Below are 18160 nucleotides of genomic sequence, written 5' to 3' on the forward strand. Positions count from 1 at the left end.
ACAGAAATGTGACCATCCAAACTTTAGTCAAAACTACAACTCCCAGAAGCGTCTGCCAACAGAAAGAGGTGCTACGAAGATGCTCAGGAACGCCTGGAGCTTTCCAACAGTTTATGCACTTTGATGCATTGAGTGGATCCTTTGTGAGACGGGATTGGGTGGGGTGGGATGGGGTGGGGACAGTGGGGAGACTGACAAAACACATATGGTTGTACAGTGCTGAAGTTTAAGCATTTGCATCAGACAACCAGGATGCAAGTTTTGCACTGACCCTGCTGGAGGTTATTTTTGCCTCCTTGTGGCCTGTGGTGGAGCTCTGTGGTTTATGGCCTACTGGACTTCCTTGGAGGAAGTTTTGATAAGGGACCAGCTAAAAAGGATGCAACATCTTGTACCCCCACCCCCCACCCTTGCATCTTCAATTTTCCTTTTCCTTGAAAAAAAAAATACTCCAAATGATGACAATCCTTCCTTTATTTAAAACAAATTGCCCATGAAGAAAGCAGGGAAGGAGAGTATGTCACAGCTTGCCATTAGGCTGCATCAGGGCCATTTTAAAAAACCTTACTGTGTTAATAATCCCCATGGTGGCTTTTATATAATACGACTTGGCCGGGATTAAGGAGCATGGGCTCTTCCTTCTGCCACTCAATTTTTTATGCCAACTTTTTACCTGCTCACTGCTGTATTATATAATAAAATTCACTTAATTAAAATAAAACCAAGCGATGAGATCAGTTGCTTTTGTGGAGAGACCCGCATTTAGACACACACACCAGGGGTGAAATTCAGCAGGTTCTGGAGAACTGGTAGCAGAAATTGTGAGTAGTTCGGAGAACCGGCAAATGCCACCTCTGGCTGACCCCAGAGTGGGGAGGGAATGGAGATTTTGCAGTATCCTTCCCCTGCTATGGCCACCAACCCACACCCATAAAACCAGTAGTAAAAAAAATTGAATTTCACCACTGACACCTCCACTCCTGCAACTTAAGATAAGATTTACTGTCTTTTGAGCTAACAATGTCTTTATAAGGTAGGAAGACTGAAGTGCCTTTTTTCACTTCCAATTCCTTACGAATGAAGGCAAATATACCATGTTTCCCCAAAAATACAACATGTCCTGAAACTAAGGCCTTGCCACATTTTTCACATGGGCAAAAATATAAGCCTCCCCCTGCCCCCTGGACAACACCCCCCCTCCAGCCAGACAGAGCATTGCTCACCGACCTAGCGGTATCCCGAAGGTGTCAAGCCGTAGAAGCCGGGGGGGGGGGGGGAAGGAGCTCACATTGCTTGCTGCCTTTGCGATACTGTTAGTTTGGGGAGTGGTGTTCTGCCTGGCCAGAGGGGGGAATTGCCGGGCGGCTGTTCTCTTGCAAGCAGGCTCCCGAAGAGCCAGACACAGCCTCAGAGGTGAAGCAGCCATGAGGTGACCACACTCACGAGCAGCCGCCTGGCAAACCCCCTCCCAAGCTGGGCAGAGCGCCATTCACTGACCTAGGGGGTATCCCTAAGGTGGCAAGCCATGGGGCACTCTGCCCGCTCCCCAGCTTCCGTGGCTTGGCACATTCAGGATACCCCCTAGGTCAGTGCATGGAGCTCTGCCCGGCTGGAAAGGGTGGTTGCGCAAGCACCTGTTCTGCCCCCCAGCTTGCATGCCTCCCAGCCTCACCATGCCCTGGCCCAGCTCTCCCTGCAGAGCCAGGGCACCGCTGCCACTTTTGCCACCGCCGCGCTTCAAGCCTAACTTCTCCGGCTTCCAAATTCCAGAATTTGGCTTCCAATTCTTCCAGCAGCGGCCGCTCTAGGAGTGTGCTCTATGGTTGTGGACCTTATGGCATCTGGCCCACAGATTGGATTTAGTTCCTTGTTTGATGTGCAGTGATTAACTAATGCTGTACCTAAAAGAATAATTATTAGGCTGTTGTTTGGGCAACATTTGGTCAGCAAAGCCCAATTAGGGAATTGCAGGGTGGGTATTTATGACATAAAGTGTTGGAATAGAGTCAAAGAGATGGGCAAGTCATATATTCCTCAAATATTACACAAAAAAAGATATTACTCATTTATTCTGCAGTTGACTAGTACTGCCCCTGAAAAAAATACTATTAGCTTGTGGCTTGGACAATATTTTGGTCATCAGGGACCAATGTTTCTTATCCTTGGCAATTTTAAGCTGGGTGGACTTCAACTCCCAGAATTCCCCAGTACTGAGTGGTGCTTTGTCAGAGTTGAGTTCTCGATAAAGTTCTTCCCATAATCCAGGCAACTGGAAAGCTGTTCTCCAATGTGGATTTTTTTGGTGTTGAAAGAGACGGCCAAAACTTTTCTGACACAAGGAGGACTCATAAGTTGTGTTTTTTTTTGGGGGGGGGGCGCTCAGTAACTTTGGGCCAATCTGTTTCACAGCCTACCCTACTGGGCTGTTGTTGTGGGGAAAATAGAGGGAGAAAAAAGTAATCATGTAGTTTGCTTCCTTGAGTTACTTATAAAGTAACAAAGCTGGGATAAGAAATAAACAAAACCAGCACTTCGAACGGAGTCTGGCAGCCAGTGCAGATGGGAAAGGATTGGAATAGTATCTACCATAATTCCAATCCTCCTGTCCTATCCCTTTCTCCCAAATATCTGTTTCTCCCAAAGACATACCATTTTTACCACTATGTAAAATTATTGCCGGGCTTCACCTTGAGTTTCTCACTAATTAACCTCGATTTATCCTTAAACTTCTGAACATTCTGCCTTATGGTAAAGGTTTGTATTGATCTTCCTATAAAAAGAAAGAACTAGGAAAGGACTCACTAGAATAGCAGAAAATAACCGAGAGGAAATTCTTCTCAGGACAGAAACTAAGTGAGGATGTGGCTTTTTTTGGCTGAGAGAATTAACTTTCGGTTCATGTGGTCCTATTTTTCATGTGGCTTTTGTAAGAAATTGCTCAAATTCCTTCTCTTCAGGGAAGGGTAAAAAAAAAAAATTCAAGATGAGGGTTCCCATAGTGCAATATAACACAACTAGGTGATACCGATAAAAGATGGTGGGTCTTTAATCATGCTGCCATCTTAATCTTGTGTCCCCGGTTGCTGCCCAATTGCTGGGTGGGTGTGGCCATGGTGGGTGTGGCCATGGTGGGTGTGGCCTACTTGACCTCCTGCACCACGGGGGGGGGGGATTTTTGCCCTCCCCAGGCTCTGGAGGCAACCCTTTAGCGCCTCGGAGGGCAAAAATGGCCTCCCCCGAGCTCCGGAGGCCCTCCAGAGGCCTGAAATGGGCATGTTTCTGGACTTCCGGAACTTCCAGGAGGCCTGTCTTTCGCTCTACCAGAGCCTCCACGTGGGCCCTGCATTTACCTGGCATCCAAAATGGGCCGCACGAAGATTCCTGGGAGGGGAGGAGCAGGGCGGGAAGGGCCAGCTAGTCTTTGCTACCAGTTTGGTGAGCCAGATGTAAAATTAGCATCTGGTTTCGCCGAATCGGCTGAATCCCACACTTGCCTGCAGCCAATGTCCCTGCTTCATGTTTTAAGATGGCTACCCTGCTGTATTTCCTGAACTTCCGTTCAGCATTTTTTTTTGCATATAATACATACAAAAATTACAAGTCACTGGGATCATGATGGTGATAAACTAAGGTTGCAACCCCTCAGAGAGAAATCTCTTTCAGAAAATAAGAGGAAGACAATATCAGCTTCCCCAAATTATCCTGTCATGGTTTTTGAAATATATTGGAGTAAATTCACTTGTGCACCACAGTTAGGAGCTGAGACAATCTTTAAAAAGTTTTCTTAGTTATTTTTCTATCTCCCCCTCCCTTTCTGCTAAAATATAGAGATAGTGTGTGATAGTCCTTTCATGAAATGTTAATACCACAATGACCACTTTGCCACCTATGCTGAGTGAGAAAACAAAAGGCAAAGCTTTCATCACCTTTCTTGACAGCTAAATAACAGGAAAGGCAAAACTTTATTTTAAAAAGTGTTACCAGTAAGAGAAACAGGGTCAGCATACTTGAGTTCGCCACATCTATGGTTGTGAGCAAGCTGTAAAATGACAGATTGTTTCTTTCTTGGCATGAGTGCTTCCTTTCAGATCAGTTGGGCGCCATTTCGTTTTGTGAAAAAATAAAAGTTCATTTCAAGGGTCACTTAGAATAATTTCAGCCCAGTTGTAATAAATATATTGCACCAGTGATGTTACTTAGTTTAGTAATGAAATGCCTGAAAGAAAACCACGAAAGTCAGAGAGCAACAGGGACCCCACACTTTGACCCTAAACTACACATATTCTCTAATAATAAACATATTTTATGGTAAGAGCAAATGTAAACATTTCTTTCTATGTATCTAAAGTATCAGAGGAATACAGTAAATACTCCAATTAAAATTTCTTCTACTAAATACTTCAGTGTGTGGACCACAGTTATTCAACCATTATGTATATTGAATTTTGATGTGAGAGAAGTGTCTGAAATTAACATGGACAGTTAAGAAAATAAAGAAGTGTATCATCAAACAAATCAACCTCCAGTTTTAGGCTCCTTTGTCTCTCCGAGGTAGTTCATGATGATGTTACCTAGTTAGGTAATGAAACGTTTGCAAGAAAACAACCAAACTCAGCAAGCACTAAGAAGCCCTCATTTCAACCCTGAGTTACAAATGTTCTTGTTTATCGCTACCTAGAGTTCTCATTCAAAGCACAGACAACCAAGTTCAAATTATCATACTTTGGGCATATTTTGGGAAGACCTGGTTCTCTGGGGAAGGCTTTAATACAAGGGTATCAAACACAAGGCCAGAGGGCAAGATACGGCCTGTGGGGTGCTTAGATCTGGCCTGCGGGGCCGCGCTGAAAACAGCAAAGGACCAGTGGTGCCTCTTCCAGTGAACGTGGAGCTTGTGAGGGTTGCACACAGTCGTCCTCAGCTCCAGGGTTGCAGAAGGCCAGAGTTCGGGAGCCCATTTTCGCTGGCAGAATGCTCAGGCCACCACAGGTGCCCCAGACATGAGTGATGTTGAATTGGCCACACCCACCCTGGCCCCCAGAGGTGAAACACAACCCCGATGCGGCCCTCAATGAAATCGAGTTTGATACCCCTGCTGTTATGGACTGCCAGATGTGGATGATGATGAGGTTGGGGAGGAATTTGGGCCAGTCCTGGAGTCTGGGGAAGGCTCTGAAGGATGCTTCTGTGTCAGAAGCAGAGATAGCGCCAGGGTCGTCTGGCATTTCGACATTTCCCAGCTACCTTCTGAGTCAGAGATAAGTGGGGAAGAAGAACAGCTGGGACCTGTTACAGAGGCACGTATGCGCAGAGCTGTCAGGAGAGGAGAACAACTGAATACCAGGATCTGACTCAGGAAGAAAGGCAACACATTGAGCTCCGAGCATGGCCCTCCCTAGTTGGGGAATAAATAGAAGGTGATTCGTGTCTCAGAGACTGCTTGAGAGAGTTTAATTTACACCCTTGTGGCTGGAAGCTCCCAGCCTGGCAATTATCCAAGAACTGATAAGGTCTGTACTTCAGTTAACCCTTGGAAGGATTATTGCCTGGACTTTTCTGTGTATGAATGCCATGAATGCACACTACTTAAATAAAGAGGTGGTTTTTTTTCGGGACAAGGGGTTCTGTTTCTTGGTTCTGCTAAGGCTGGATCAGAACACCTGCTCTAATACTAGAAAGCTTAGAAATAAAGAGAAAAAGAAAGTGATCAGCAGCAAGGTATAATGCTGAGGGCTTCACTGTAGCAAGACCCAAGAACCAGGTTAGAGATAGGTTCCAAAAAATGAGACTCTTAGTAGCTTAGGGTTGAACTTGGGAGTTTTTGATGTTCTCTGAGCACGTTTGCTTACAATCATGTTTGCTTGCAACCATGACCACACTTGGAATGTTGCGTGCAATTCTGGTCACGACAATACAAAAAGAATATTTGAAACCTCAAAAGTATGCAGAGAAGAGCAAGAAAGAAGATTAAGGGTCTGGAGGCTAAATTTTATGACAAACGTTGAGGGACCCTCGTAGGCCTAGCCAATTGGAGAAAAGGAGGGGACGCACACATGATAACTGTCTTCCAGTTAAAGTAGAATAAAATACGGATTAAAAGTATAAGAATGAAGACATGGCATAAAAAGGATAGTTAGAAGCTTGCTTAAAAGAAATGTCATCATTCTCTAACCACAAGATGTTCTGGCCAACGTCCCTATGTCAAAAGTCCAAACCACAAGGTTCAGATAAAGATAAATGACACGTAGTCCATACCTGTAACAAAAGGAGAAGTAAGAGCCCATCTCCTTATAAGGCTTTTTCCTCAAGGTAACCAATAGGAAATGAGTTAAGTATTTCTGTGTTACGCTGCCTTTGAGAATGTATAAGAACGCGTGCTTTGATAATGAAGGTGGTTCAAAATTTGCAATGTTAGGCCCTGGGCTAGCTTTCTGAACCTGGCTGCCAAATAAACCTTTCCTATATCCTGAGAAGTCTAAAGCCTGTCATTTTCTGCAACACAGTATTTGAAGGGCCAACAAAAGAAGAGGGGATTGACGTATTTTCTAGGACACCAATGGACAGAACAAGAAGTAATATAGGTGGAAACTTGTTAACAACCTAGAAGTAAGGATTTCTGACAGCTATGCGTTGTGCTTGCCCTATCATTGGAGATTTTCAAGATGAGATTGGTCAAGCCTTTGATTGGAATAGTATGAGACCTGAGTAGGGGGTTGGATTAGAAGTGTTCCAAGGTCCAGCCTTATGTTTCTATGATGATGTTATTGCAGATGTTTCATAACCCAGCTAGGTCACATCACCAGTGCTGACAATGTGACTAAATCCTGGTTTATGTTTCTGCTGGTTAGAAGAGCAATACCACAGTGATTTGTGCTCTGTACTGACAGTTTCACAAGGATTTTCACTTGTTTTTTAAATTTTGTCTTCCCTTGTTACTTTTATCAAAGGTTTTGCTCAGTGATGGCTAATCTTTTTGTCATCAGGTGTCCAAAGTGTGCGTGTGTGCACAACAATATGCATATGCATGCCCGCACCCATAATGCAATGTGTGTGCGACCCCAAGCCCCTGTACATGCATGTGCGACCCCCCCCTGCACCCCGTTTTGGGCCTAGCAGGCCTCCCTGAAACCTCCTGGGACCAAAAACAGGGCACAGGGACATGTCGCACCTCCTCCCATGCTCCCCATCCCCATGCATGTGTGTGTGACCACCTGCCCCCATGTATGAATGCACATCTCCCACATGCACCCAGTTCCCCCCAGATATGCAGCAGGGCCCTGAAAATCAGCTGGCCGGTGGGGGGCACGCGTGCATGCGTGGTGGAGCTGGCTGTGGTGATGGCTCACGTGTCAGCAGAGAAGGTTCCACATGACATAGATTTACTACCACAGGTTTAGCTGCTTTGCTTGATTGCAATGAGTACGTCAGGCTTCCAAGTAACACACCCAATGGAAACAAAACTCCAAGGCATGCAATTTGCTCAAAGTATAGATTTATTAGGTATGTCTAGTAGGGTTCACCGACAAAAGGGCGCCCGACAAAAGCACGCTCGACTAAACCACGGTGACAAAACCACGAGTTCTAGACTGTGCCGACAAATGAGTGCTGAAGCGCGCCGACAACAGGGCGCCGACAGAAGCGCGCTCTAAACCTAACCCTAACCCTAACCCTAAACCTAACCCTTACTTTAACTTAAATCGCGCTTCTGTCGGCGCGCTGTTGTTGGCGCATTGATGATGTTGCGGTTTTAGTGCCACGGTTTTGTTGGTGCACTTTTGTCGTGAGCGCATTTGTCGGGTCACGGTCTAGTAGTGGGTTCCGGATTCCGTTCCAATAGGTATGGCTGGAACGGCCCCGGCGTCACCCACATGCATGTGCGCAGTGGGTGCATGCGCTGTATCTTCTAATAACGCTTCAGCAAGCCTCTGTGATGCTCCAGCTGCTCAGCTGAGTGTTGCACAGGCACTGTATGTGCTATGCACATGCACAGAAGCACCGACACCTTTAAAACACAGTAAGGAACTCAGGTGGGAGGGTGGGCCCTCCGGAGCACTGAACCGCAATGGTACCCGGTGCTCTGGGCAGGCTCCAGTGCATCCGTACCGGGGCGTACTACCTGCAACCCAATACTGGGTATGCCGTACTGGCACATCTGAAGAAACCCAACTCTAAATCCGCCTCGTGTTTCCCCCTAGTTAAAAGTAAAGTTTTGTTTCCCCTGCTCCTGCAGTCCATCACATGGTCCAATCAGGTCACAGTCCAAGGGTCACTTGGTCTTAGATCCCACCTCCTTGCACCTGGTGGGAAAGTCCTTGGTTCTCAGAGGAAAGAATGTTATTTTGGCTACAATCCCCCAGCTGCCTCTACCTCCCCCCTTCTGTTCCCACAGCTCCGCTGTGGCAGCCCTGAAGGTGGAAGGGGAAAATGGCTCCAGGGTTGACAGAGTAATCATAAAGATCAGCTAAACTTTTTAAAATAAGCAAAGTTTGTGTGAGTGTTGCAATGGCATTCTCATAAAATTAAGATTGCCCTATAGTATTTGGATTGAAAACCTCAAATTATCCATTAGATGGCAGTAAGGATTTATACTTTTATCAATGTCTTTGCTGCCATCTAATGGACCAGGATAGTCATGCTACTCCAATCGGCATTTTTTTTTGTTACCTATTGGTAATATTTTCAGTCTCTGCCTGGATGCTGTCCATGAAACCTTACATTCTGAAATCTGTTAATCTTTAAAGTGTTCCTGGACTTTCCATTGTTTTGGCTGAAACTGAAACAATGAAACAAAGCACATCTATGCCTTCGCTAAACAAAAAATAGTTTTAATGTGAGTTAAGTCTCTGGGAAACAAAGAGTAGAGAAGAAGAAAGCTTCCCTCCTGTTTTAATTTAGTCACACTAATTCTAAACCACATTTTGGTAATGAACCAAAATCCTCTAGCATATCTCAGCTTCTCAACCTGCTTAGCATCTGTTCCCACGCCTTCTCTGTCCTTTGAGGGCTGGACTTCCTTCTCAACATAAAAATAAAACCTCTCTCAGATTAAACCCGATTGCAAATTCCCTATAAAGGTCCCTCAAAGATTTTTCTTATCTTTCTTTCCTTGGGAACCAACCTGATTGCAAACTAATTCCTTCCAGGGATGGATTTTCCAGCGATGCTTTTCTACCTGGGCACAGGTGAGTGTCCCAAGCAAGGGAAATCCGGGCATTAATTGGGGACCCCCCCTCCCTATCTCACCAATCTCTTTGTCCTAATTAAGAGCCTAAACATTAAAAAAAACTCGTAAAGTCTAGCTGCAAACCTCAGCGTCTTTTAATCACAAAATTAGCATTTCTTTTCTTAGGTGTTGGTTTAAAAAGCTCTGCTCCTACTTCTTTAAAAGTCACTAGCTGCAATCGGGGGCAAATTGACTTGAGAGACAATCACCAGCTTCAAAAACACACCTACCTGTGCTAACAATGCCACAGGGAAAAGCAATTTATAATAACCACTTTTTTTTGCTTCTCCTTTTTAAACGAGGAAATCAAAATGCGCCAGGCAGCTAAAGGGGTATTTCATCTGTGAAATGGCCAACATTAAAATTTTCTTTTAAAAAAAGATTTACTCACATCTACAGGGTTTATTTTGTCGCTACTAGCCTACCCTGCAATCAAATATATTCCTAATTTTATAATAGTGGTGAATAACTGTAGCTCAAGTGAAAGATGAGGATTTGTTCTCCGAGCTTCTGAATGGCTTTCTGAACATTTTATTACTAGGCTAAGTAACATCTTCAGGGGAGTCAGCTGTCCCTGGTTGGCTACGTGGTTGATTTGGGTCCTGGGATTCGTAGGCTGGTTGTAAGCCAATGTGTCTGTTGATGGAATTGCTTGTGGAGTGCCAGTCTTCGATGAACTCACAAGCGTGGTGGGTGGTAGCTTGGCCTATGATTTTTTTTATTGCTCCAATTGAACTGGTGCTCTTTGGTGTCAGTGTGCGTAGAGATTAAAGATTTGGGATTGTGGTGTTTGACTGCCAGCCAGTGTTTGTGGATCTTGATTTTATAGTTGATGTGGTATTTGTCCCACGTAGAATTTGTTGCAATGGTTACAATTGATCTTGTCAATTACATCGTTTCTTTCACCCTTTTGTAGTTTGTCTTTGGTTCTGGATATTTCTAGCAGAGTGTAACAGATTAGCAGAGTTGGAAGGGACCTTGCTGGTCATCTAGTCCAACCTCCTGCCCAAGCAGGAGACCCTACATCTGCCTCTACCTAGGATCAAACTCACAACCTCCTGATTGTGAGGTAAGAGCTCCACCTTTAGGCCACCACAACTGTTATGTATGTGTGCGGCTGTGGGTTTGTGGGCTATTGTTATTCCTAGGGGTTGGAGGATTCTGGCTATCATTTCTGACACCCCTTTTATGTACGGTAGGCAGTGGCAGATTAAGGCTCACTGGTGCCCTAAGCACTGACAAATTTTGGTGCCCCTCCTTTGTACACACCGTACAAATCTTCACTGAGTTTATTTTTCTTTCTCAACTTTCTGGTGCCCCCTTGGGCCCGGTGCCCTAAGTACGTGCTTAGTAGGCTTAATGGTTAATACACCACTGACGGCAGGTTTAAAATGGGGAAATAGGTAGGGGTGAGTTTCAGCTTCTTTTATTGCTGTTTCACTCAGGGATGTGCTTCGGGCGCGCACACGCGCAGTAGTATAAAAATGGCTTCTGCACATGCGCAGAAGCAAAAAACAAGATGGCGGTGCCAATAGAACCGGTTCAGGTGCGTGGATGGCCGAGTTGCTACCTACTCAGCTGAACCGGTCTAAACCACCTCTGGAAATAGGGGACAGTGACATCCCTAATCTCCACTGAAGATGTTACCTAGCCTGGTAATGAAACATTCTGAGACCAACCCACAAGCTTGGAGAACCCTCATATTCCTGATTCTGCAAGGGGGGGGGGGTCATTCCAGATAATATTCTGAGCCTCCTTAAATCCATCATTCTACCCTCTCCTTCTAGTTCTCTCTTCCTGAGGGAATATAATTTGAGGAAAAATGTGTGATTTTAAGAGGCTCAGTGAAAGTCTCTTTATCTCCAACAGTGTGGGTGCACTGGTGCTACGGATTCAGTGTGGATGTGGATGCCCCAATGATCTTTGAAGGCCAAAGTCAGAGTTTTGGCACAAGTATCTCCCAGATTAAGAATAAGTAAGAGGAAATGGATTTTTAATTTAGTTTTTACATTCCTTGCAATGCTCATGCTGGCTTGTTTCAATTCTCATTTTCTATCCTTACTTCTTCCTTGCCTGCAGTGTTTATTCCTGTTTCTTGGAGACAGTCACTAGTTGTTCAGGCATTGATCTTTGTGGAACAGAAACTTATATATTAATACATGACATCGATTCAGCTCAGTTTCAGATCCTCTCTGAAGACTCTGACAGTGGAGCTAGGATAATATTAGTCTATCTCCATTGACTCACCAGGCAAATCCCAATAAAATACCTGTGAAAATCTTTGTATTTCTATGTTACTTATTGTATTATTTATAATCTTTCTCACTCTGTGATCTATCTATCTATCTATCTATCTATCTATCTATCTATCTATCTATCTATCTATCTATCTATCTATCATCTATCATCAATTACCTATCCACCCATCTCTCATATTTTCCCCAGATCCGCATAATATTTTCTGCATATTTTGACAATTCATCAGTATCACCCTTTAACTGCTTTCTTTCCTCTCTTGCTACTCCTGCCTATACTACTTTGTCAGCAGCCAGTCATGTTAGATGTGTTGTGCAAATATTAATCATCCTTCTGTTCTATTCCCCCTTCCCCCCCCACCAGGGTGCTTGTTGGGGCCCCATTTGAGAAAGGATGGGCGAATGAAATGGGCAAACTCTACCAGTGCACTTATCCTTTGGGTGACTGTAAAGTGATTACCATTCCAAGTAAGTTTGAAGAACCCTTCAATTTCCTAGCTGTATGGTTGAATGGGTTGGGAATTTCAATTCTACTCCTTTTCAGAGGAAAGAAATTGCACTTCCACAGAAATTCAGAAGAACAGGGGGTGAGAGCAAAGGGTAGTAAGTTATGGTCAGATATAAAGGTAAGATAAAGGTTCCCCTCACATATATGTGCTAGTTGTTCCCAGCTCTCATCTCCGTTTCAAAGCCAAAGAGCCAGCGCTGTCCGAACACGTCTCTGTGGTCATGTGGCTGGCATGACTAAATGCCAAAGGCACATGGAACGCTGTTATCTTCCCACCAAAGGTGGTTCCTATTTTTCCACTTGCATTTTTAGATGCTTTCGAACTGCTAGGTTGGGAGAAGCTGGGGCAAGTAACAGGAGCTGGCAGCGCTAGGGATTCAAACCACTGAACTGCTGACCTGATCGATAAGCGCAGCATCTTAGCCACTGAGCTACCACGTATTTTTTATATATATATAGTATAGTATAGTAATATATATATATATATTGCATCAGCTGATAAGGAGGAGACCTGTGGCATAATGGCTAAGAAGTTTGCCTAAGATGCAATACAGCACAGGTTCGAATCCCAGTAAGGTTAAGGCTAGCTGATGAGAGCTAAATAGCTTGAAATAGATCTATACTAGTCTCCCTTTATTTATTTATCAGCACAAATAAAACATATATATATATATATATATATATATATATATATATATATATATATATATATATATATATATATATATATATATACATACATATATATATATATATATATATATATATACACACACATACATACATACACACACACATACATACATACACACACACATACATACATACACACACACACCCTATATGCATATACTATACTATACTATACTATACTATACTATACTATACTATACTATACTATACTATACTATACTATATATACTATACTATACTATATATACTATACTATACTATACTATACTATACTATACTATACTATACTATACTATACTATACTATACGTATACTAGTCTATACTATACTATACTATACTATACTATACTATACTATACTATACTATACTATACTATACTATACTATACGTATACTAGTCTATAGTATATAGTAAAATGGTCAGCTGTGTTACAGCAAAGACTTTAAACCTTGGCTGAGCTACACAAGGCTCTTGGTTGAAATGAATTACTGTATTTTTCAGAGTATAAGATGCACCTTTTTCCCTCAAAAAAGAGGCTGAAAATCTGGGTGCATCTTATACACTGAATACAGCATTTTTTGCCTCCCAAAACCCACCCCCTTCACCAAAATGGCCATGCATAGCCTCTAGGAAGCTTTTAAAGTGCTCCTGGGGCTTGGAAGGGCAGAAATGAGTGAAAAACAGGCCGATTTTTGCTCAATTTCATCCCCCTGCCCCCCAGGAGCACTCTACAAGTCTCCTAAAGGGTATTCATACCCTTTTTTTAAACGACCAGTTTTTGGGAGGTCTGTAGAGTGCAAAAACGTTTTTTAATTTGCCTCTTCAAAATCTTGGTGCGTCTTATACTCCTGTGCATCTTATACTCCAAAAAATATGGTATTCAGAATCTTTCCTGCATTTTTAAAAAGTTATACACTTGCAGGTAGGTATTTATGCTGGAGTTGCTCCAGTTACACTGGATAATGGCATCATCTTCATCCCTGTATATTTCTTATAGGACCAAGAGATGCTTTCAATATGTCCTTTGGCTTGACCTTGGTTGCCCAGAATGATCAGGTCCTGGTAGGTATATAAATACACACTGCTCCCAAACCATGAAATGAACTAGTGTATATCATTCCTACCACCAAATTATTTCTTTAATAGTGCAGAACATAGGAGGGAAGCTCCTGGTGTCCTCCTTTCCATTTCTGCTACTATAATCTATGTTAAAGGATTAAAGCTGGAATAATGAAAGATTATTCCCTTTGGGATTGGGCATAGCAATAGCACTTATATACCGCTTCACAGTGCTTTTACAGACCTTTCTAAGTGGTTTACAGAGTCAGCATATTGTCCCCAACAATCTAGGTCCTCATTTTACCAACCTAGGAAGGGTGGAAGGCTGACTCAACTTGGAGTTGATTAGGATCGAACTGCTGGCAGTCAGCAGAGTTAGCCTGCAATACTGCAGTCTAATCACTGCACCATTGCGGCTCCTTCATGCTCTCATCATATGCTAAATAATAGTAATTGTTTCCAAAGTCTCCGAAAAGGTCCTTGAATATACGACAGTCCCGAAAACAAGCCCTAGCCCAATTTTCACACCTGAGCCTAATAATAGTAGATAAGCTCTATTCCAAAAGTAAGTCCTAGTTAAGTCCCGCCCACTCAGTCCCACTGTATGGTTGTACAAGGTAGGGTGAGGCGCATGTGTAAAAATCAAGGTATGGGATCTGCCCCTCACTCCCTACACCCACTTACCTTAGCACCTGTAGCCCGTGACCCGACAATTGCGTGATAGACATATGCGTGGCGACAAAATAGCGCTGCTTAAAACTCGACGTCAAAATTGCGCCGACAAATTCGCGATGATAAAATCCCGATGACAAAAGCGCAATGACAAGCACAATAAAATCGAAAAAATTACTGTTAGGGTTAGGGTTAGGTTTACTCACTGGCGCGATTTTGTCGTCACGCAATTGTCAGTGCGCTATTGTTGAAAATCAATTAGCGATTTTGACGGCGCTCATTTGTCCGTCGTGGTTTTGTCGGCGCACATATGTCTATTGCGCATTTGTCGGTGAACCCCTGTAGCCAAGCCTCCCACACTCCGACCCCTGTCACATGGCTGCCCAATTTCTTCTGTGGCCACTTGCAGTGTGGATACCACGTGGCTCATTGCACTGGTGCTGATGCTTGTGGCAAAAGGCCATGTGACACATTGTGAGGCTGCTGCAGCTCGCACACATAATGGCGCCACACACCACACAGCCTGCAGCCGAGAGCAGTGAAATGGTGCAACAAACCAGGCGGCATCTCACTGTGAGCGGCCAGAACAAGTCAGCCAGCAAAGTGACAGGGGTCGGGACGTGGGAGGGCTGGCTGCAGTGGTCCTAATGTAAGACATCCCCTGAAAATAACACCTAGTGCATATTTTGAGGATGAAAAGAAAATAAGACTGGGTCTTATTTTTGGGAATACATGGTAGATAGGGGGGGAGAGAGAGAGAGAGAAGAGAGAGAGAGAGAGAAGAGAAGAGATACAGATATTTTTGTATTTCTTCCTCTTCCTGTCTGCCTTTGCTCTCTTTTGCCGTAACTATTTTTTTTTTAGGTTTGCTGGTATTTAAATATCAAGCGATATTTTTGCTAGCTAGACTACATGCTGTATCTGCTTGCTTTGTTTTGGAAATAGGGCTGACAGAATTTGCTGGGGATAAACTAATCTGGAAATTACCATAATTTGTGAAGACTGTTAAGATATTTTCAGCAAAGCTTTTCAAGTTAGATGAAGTATGAAGATTTTAACTCTTGTTTTATATTATTTGATGGGAGGAGAAGTGGTCAATGCCTGATAGGAAGGAAGGAAGGAAGGAAGGAAGGAAGGAAGGAAGGAAGGAAGGAAGGAAGGAAGGAAGGAGGGGGGAGGGAGGGGGGAGGGAAGGAAGGAAGGGAGGAAGGAGGGAGGGAGGAAGGGAGGAAGGGAGGGAGGGGGGAGGGAAGGAAGGATAATAATATTGTCCCTGATCCCTGAAAGATAAATATTATCAAGACAGCTAACAAAAGAGGCAGTAATGGCTTTAAATCTTACCTAAAAGCATACCACCAGCTAAAATTCTTTACCCAGCATTCCCAAATTTCAAAATTCACAGCTGCAAAAACCTATTGTTCCTTATAGAAAATATTCCACCAATAGGACTCCTTCAATGTAAATGTCCTCCCCCACATATTTTTTCCCCAGAAGTGTGTTTTAAACCCAGGTCAAGAATAATAAAATTCTAGTCAAGAATGTAGGTATGTACAGTATTATTTTTAAGTTGCCTTTTGGCAAGGAAAGGGATGTTAATATTACATACCGTTATATAAGCCTCAAAAAAGCCCTAAAAGTTTATTCATAATGCCAAAATAGGAGGCAAAGCTAAAATTGGAATTAATGTATTTTCTCAGATAATGAATTAAGGGTTTGACAAGGTATTTTGTTGACTTCTGCTTTGCCTGTAACATGCCATCAGACACAAAGGAATTGCCCAAGTGAGGGTTTTTGCTGTAAGCTAAATTGTGAAGACCTCACATCCTGGAAGAAAACTTCTGTTGTTCCAAGATAATAAATTTGCCAGGAAGGGATCAAGCTCCACTTGAGAACATCTTTACTGCTCTCCCCCTCCCTCCTCCTCTCCTTCCCTCTCCCTCCCCTTCCTTCTTCCTCCTCTCCCCTTCTTCCTCCCTTCCGTTCCCTCTCTCTCCCTCCCACTTTTCTTCCCTCTCCTTTCCTCTCCTTCCTTCTTTCTCCCCTGCCCCTCTTCCTCCCTTCCCTCCATCTCCCTCTCTCTCCTTTCTTCCCTCTACACCTCTCCCCCTCCTCTTCCCCCTCTCCCTTCTTAAATCACTCTGGTTTCCATCTCTGTTTATTTAAGGTCTGTGGCCCTACAGTGCACCGGGCCTGTGGGGAAAATATGTATGTAAATGGCTACTGCTTTTTGTTGGACCAAAATCTTCAAGAAAAGGAACATTTTCCAGAATCATTGCAAGGTAAAATCTGGAGAAAAGATGGGGGGGAAGGGGGAGAGGAAGGAAGGAAAGAAGGAAGGAGATAGAAAAGAAAGGGAAAAGGAATAAAGAGGAAGAGAAGGAGGAAAGAGGAAGAAGGGAGATAGGAATGAGAAGAAGGAAAGGAGGAAGGAAGGAGAAAGGGATAGAAAAGGAAGGGAAGGAGGGAAGGAAAAAGGCGAAGTCTGGACTTGGATTCTATCTGGGACATAGCAGCCAAAATGTGCCAAAGTTAATCAGTAGTGATTTTATACTTAATAGGCAATTAAGTCTGCTCTTTCCTTCTCTTAATAAAAAGTGTTGCATGAAAGCCTTATCTAAACTACACCATGGTGGGCAGTGGAGGTTGCTATCAATGGGCCTGGAATGGGAATAGCATGATGGGTCCTTTAAATACATGTCTGTCCTTCTCTCCATATATCTACCGTCAGAGTGCGCCCACCGTCCAACCGACATTGCCTTCCTGATTGATGGCTCTTCCAGTATCTGGGAAGAAGACTTTGAAAAGATGAAGCAATTTGTTTCTGAGCTCATCAAGAATCTCTCTGGCAAAGATACATTGGTAAGGGGCCATGGGGAGAGGGCCATGGGGAGGATCCACCTTGCCAAATTCTCCATTGATGTGGCTTGCCTCCAGAAGTTTGAATGTTCCAACACTGGACGTTTCAAAGAAGATGTTGGATAACCATTTGTCAGAAATGATACAGGACCTCTTGCCTGAGCAGGGGGGGTGGACGAGAAGACCTCCAAGCCCCCTTCCAACTCTATTATTCTGTGATGCGTGATAAGACCCTGCTAAACCCTTCTGTGTCTTTATTGCTCAGGAAGCGATTGTCTCTGCTATTCTGGGAAGCAGTGGGGAAAATTTGATATATTTATACCATTTATAATATTGATTGGGCACAATGGCTCAGTGGTTAATAATGCTGAGCTTGTCAGCTGGAAAGCTGACAGCCGAGGTTTGAATCCTGAGTGCTGTGGAGATGGGGTGAGTTCCTGTTCCTTGCTCCAGCTCCTGCCAACTAGCAGTTTGAAAGCATGTGAGTAGATAAATAGGTACCACTTCGGTGGGAAAGTAACAGTGTTCTGTGTGTCTCGGAACATAGGCATGCTGGCCACATGACCATGGAAGTGGATAACTCTGGCTCCCTTGGCTAAGTAACGGAGATGAGAAGAAGACACGAATGGACAGGGGAAACCTTTACCTTTATAATAAAAATGGCAGGGCTTCAGTCAGGTTTAAGATGACATTTACTCACAATCATTGTGAAATGTTATTTTATCTTGGTTTTTTAAAGCCTTAGATCCGTGATGGCGAACCTATGGCACAGGTGGCACACGGAGCCATTTGTCAGGGCATGTGAGGTGTTGCCCTATCAGCTGGCCAGTGCACATGCATGTTCTGGCCAGCTGACTCCGGTCTTCTTTTGAGGCCGTTTTTCGCCCTCTGGA

General features: G+C 43.8%; 1 protein-coding gene across 1 annotated transcript in view; it reads left to right on the top strand.

Annotated features, from left to right (window-relative positions):
- Nucleotides 1-9160: 9160 nt before the first annotated feature.
- LOC106542533 (integrin alpha-D) overlaps nucleotides 9161-18160 on the top strand; it is a 64021-nt gene continuing 55021 nt past the window's right edge. Inside the window, exons 1-6 of the mRNA XM_087714684.1 lie at nucleotides 9161-9182; nucleotides 11093-11198; nucleotides 11843-11946; nucleotides 13678-13742; nucleotides 16576-16690; nucleotides 17140-17270. Of these exons, the coding sequence (XP_087570810.1) occupies nucleotides 9161-9182; nucleotides 11093-11198; nucleotides 11843-11946; nucleotides 13678-13742; nucleotides 16576-16690; nucleotides 17140-17270 (543 nt within the window). The remainder of the gene's footprint in view (nucleotides 9183-11092; nucleotides 11199-11842; nucleotides 11947-13677; nucleotides 13743-16575; nucleotides 16691-17139; nucleotides 17271-18160) is intronic.

This window comes from Thamnophis sirtalis, unplaced genomic scaffold (assembly GCF_051295495.1).
Source record: "Thamnophis sirtalis isolate CommonGarterSnake01/CBP01778 unplaced genomic scaffold, rThaSir2_p1.2 scaffold_4, whole genome shotgun sequence".
Taxonomy (NCBI): Eukaryota; Metazoa; Chordata; class Lepidosauria; order Squamata; family Natricidae; genus Thamnophis; species Thamnophis sirtalis.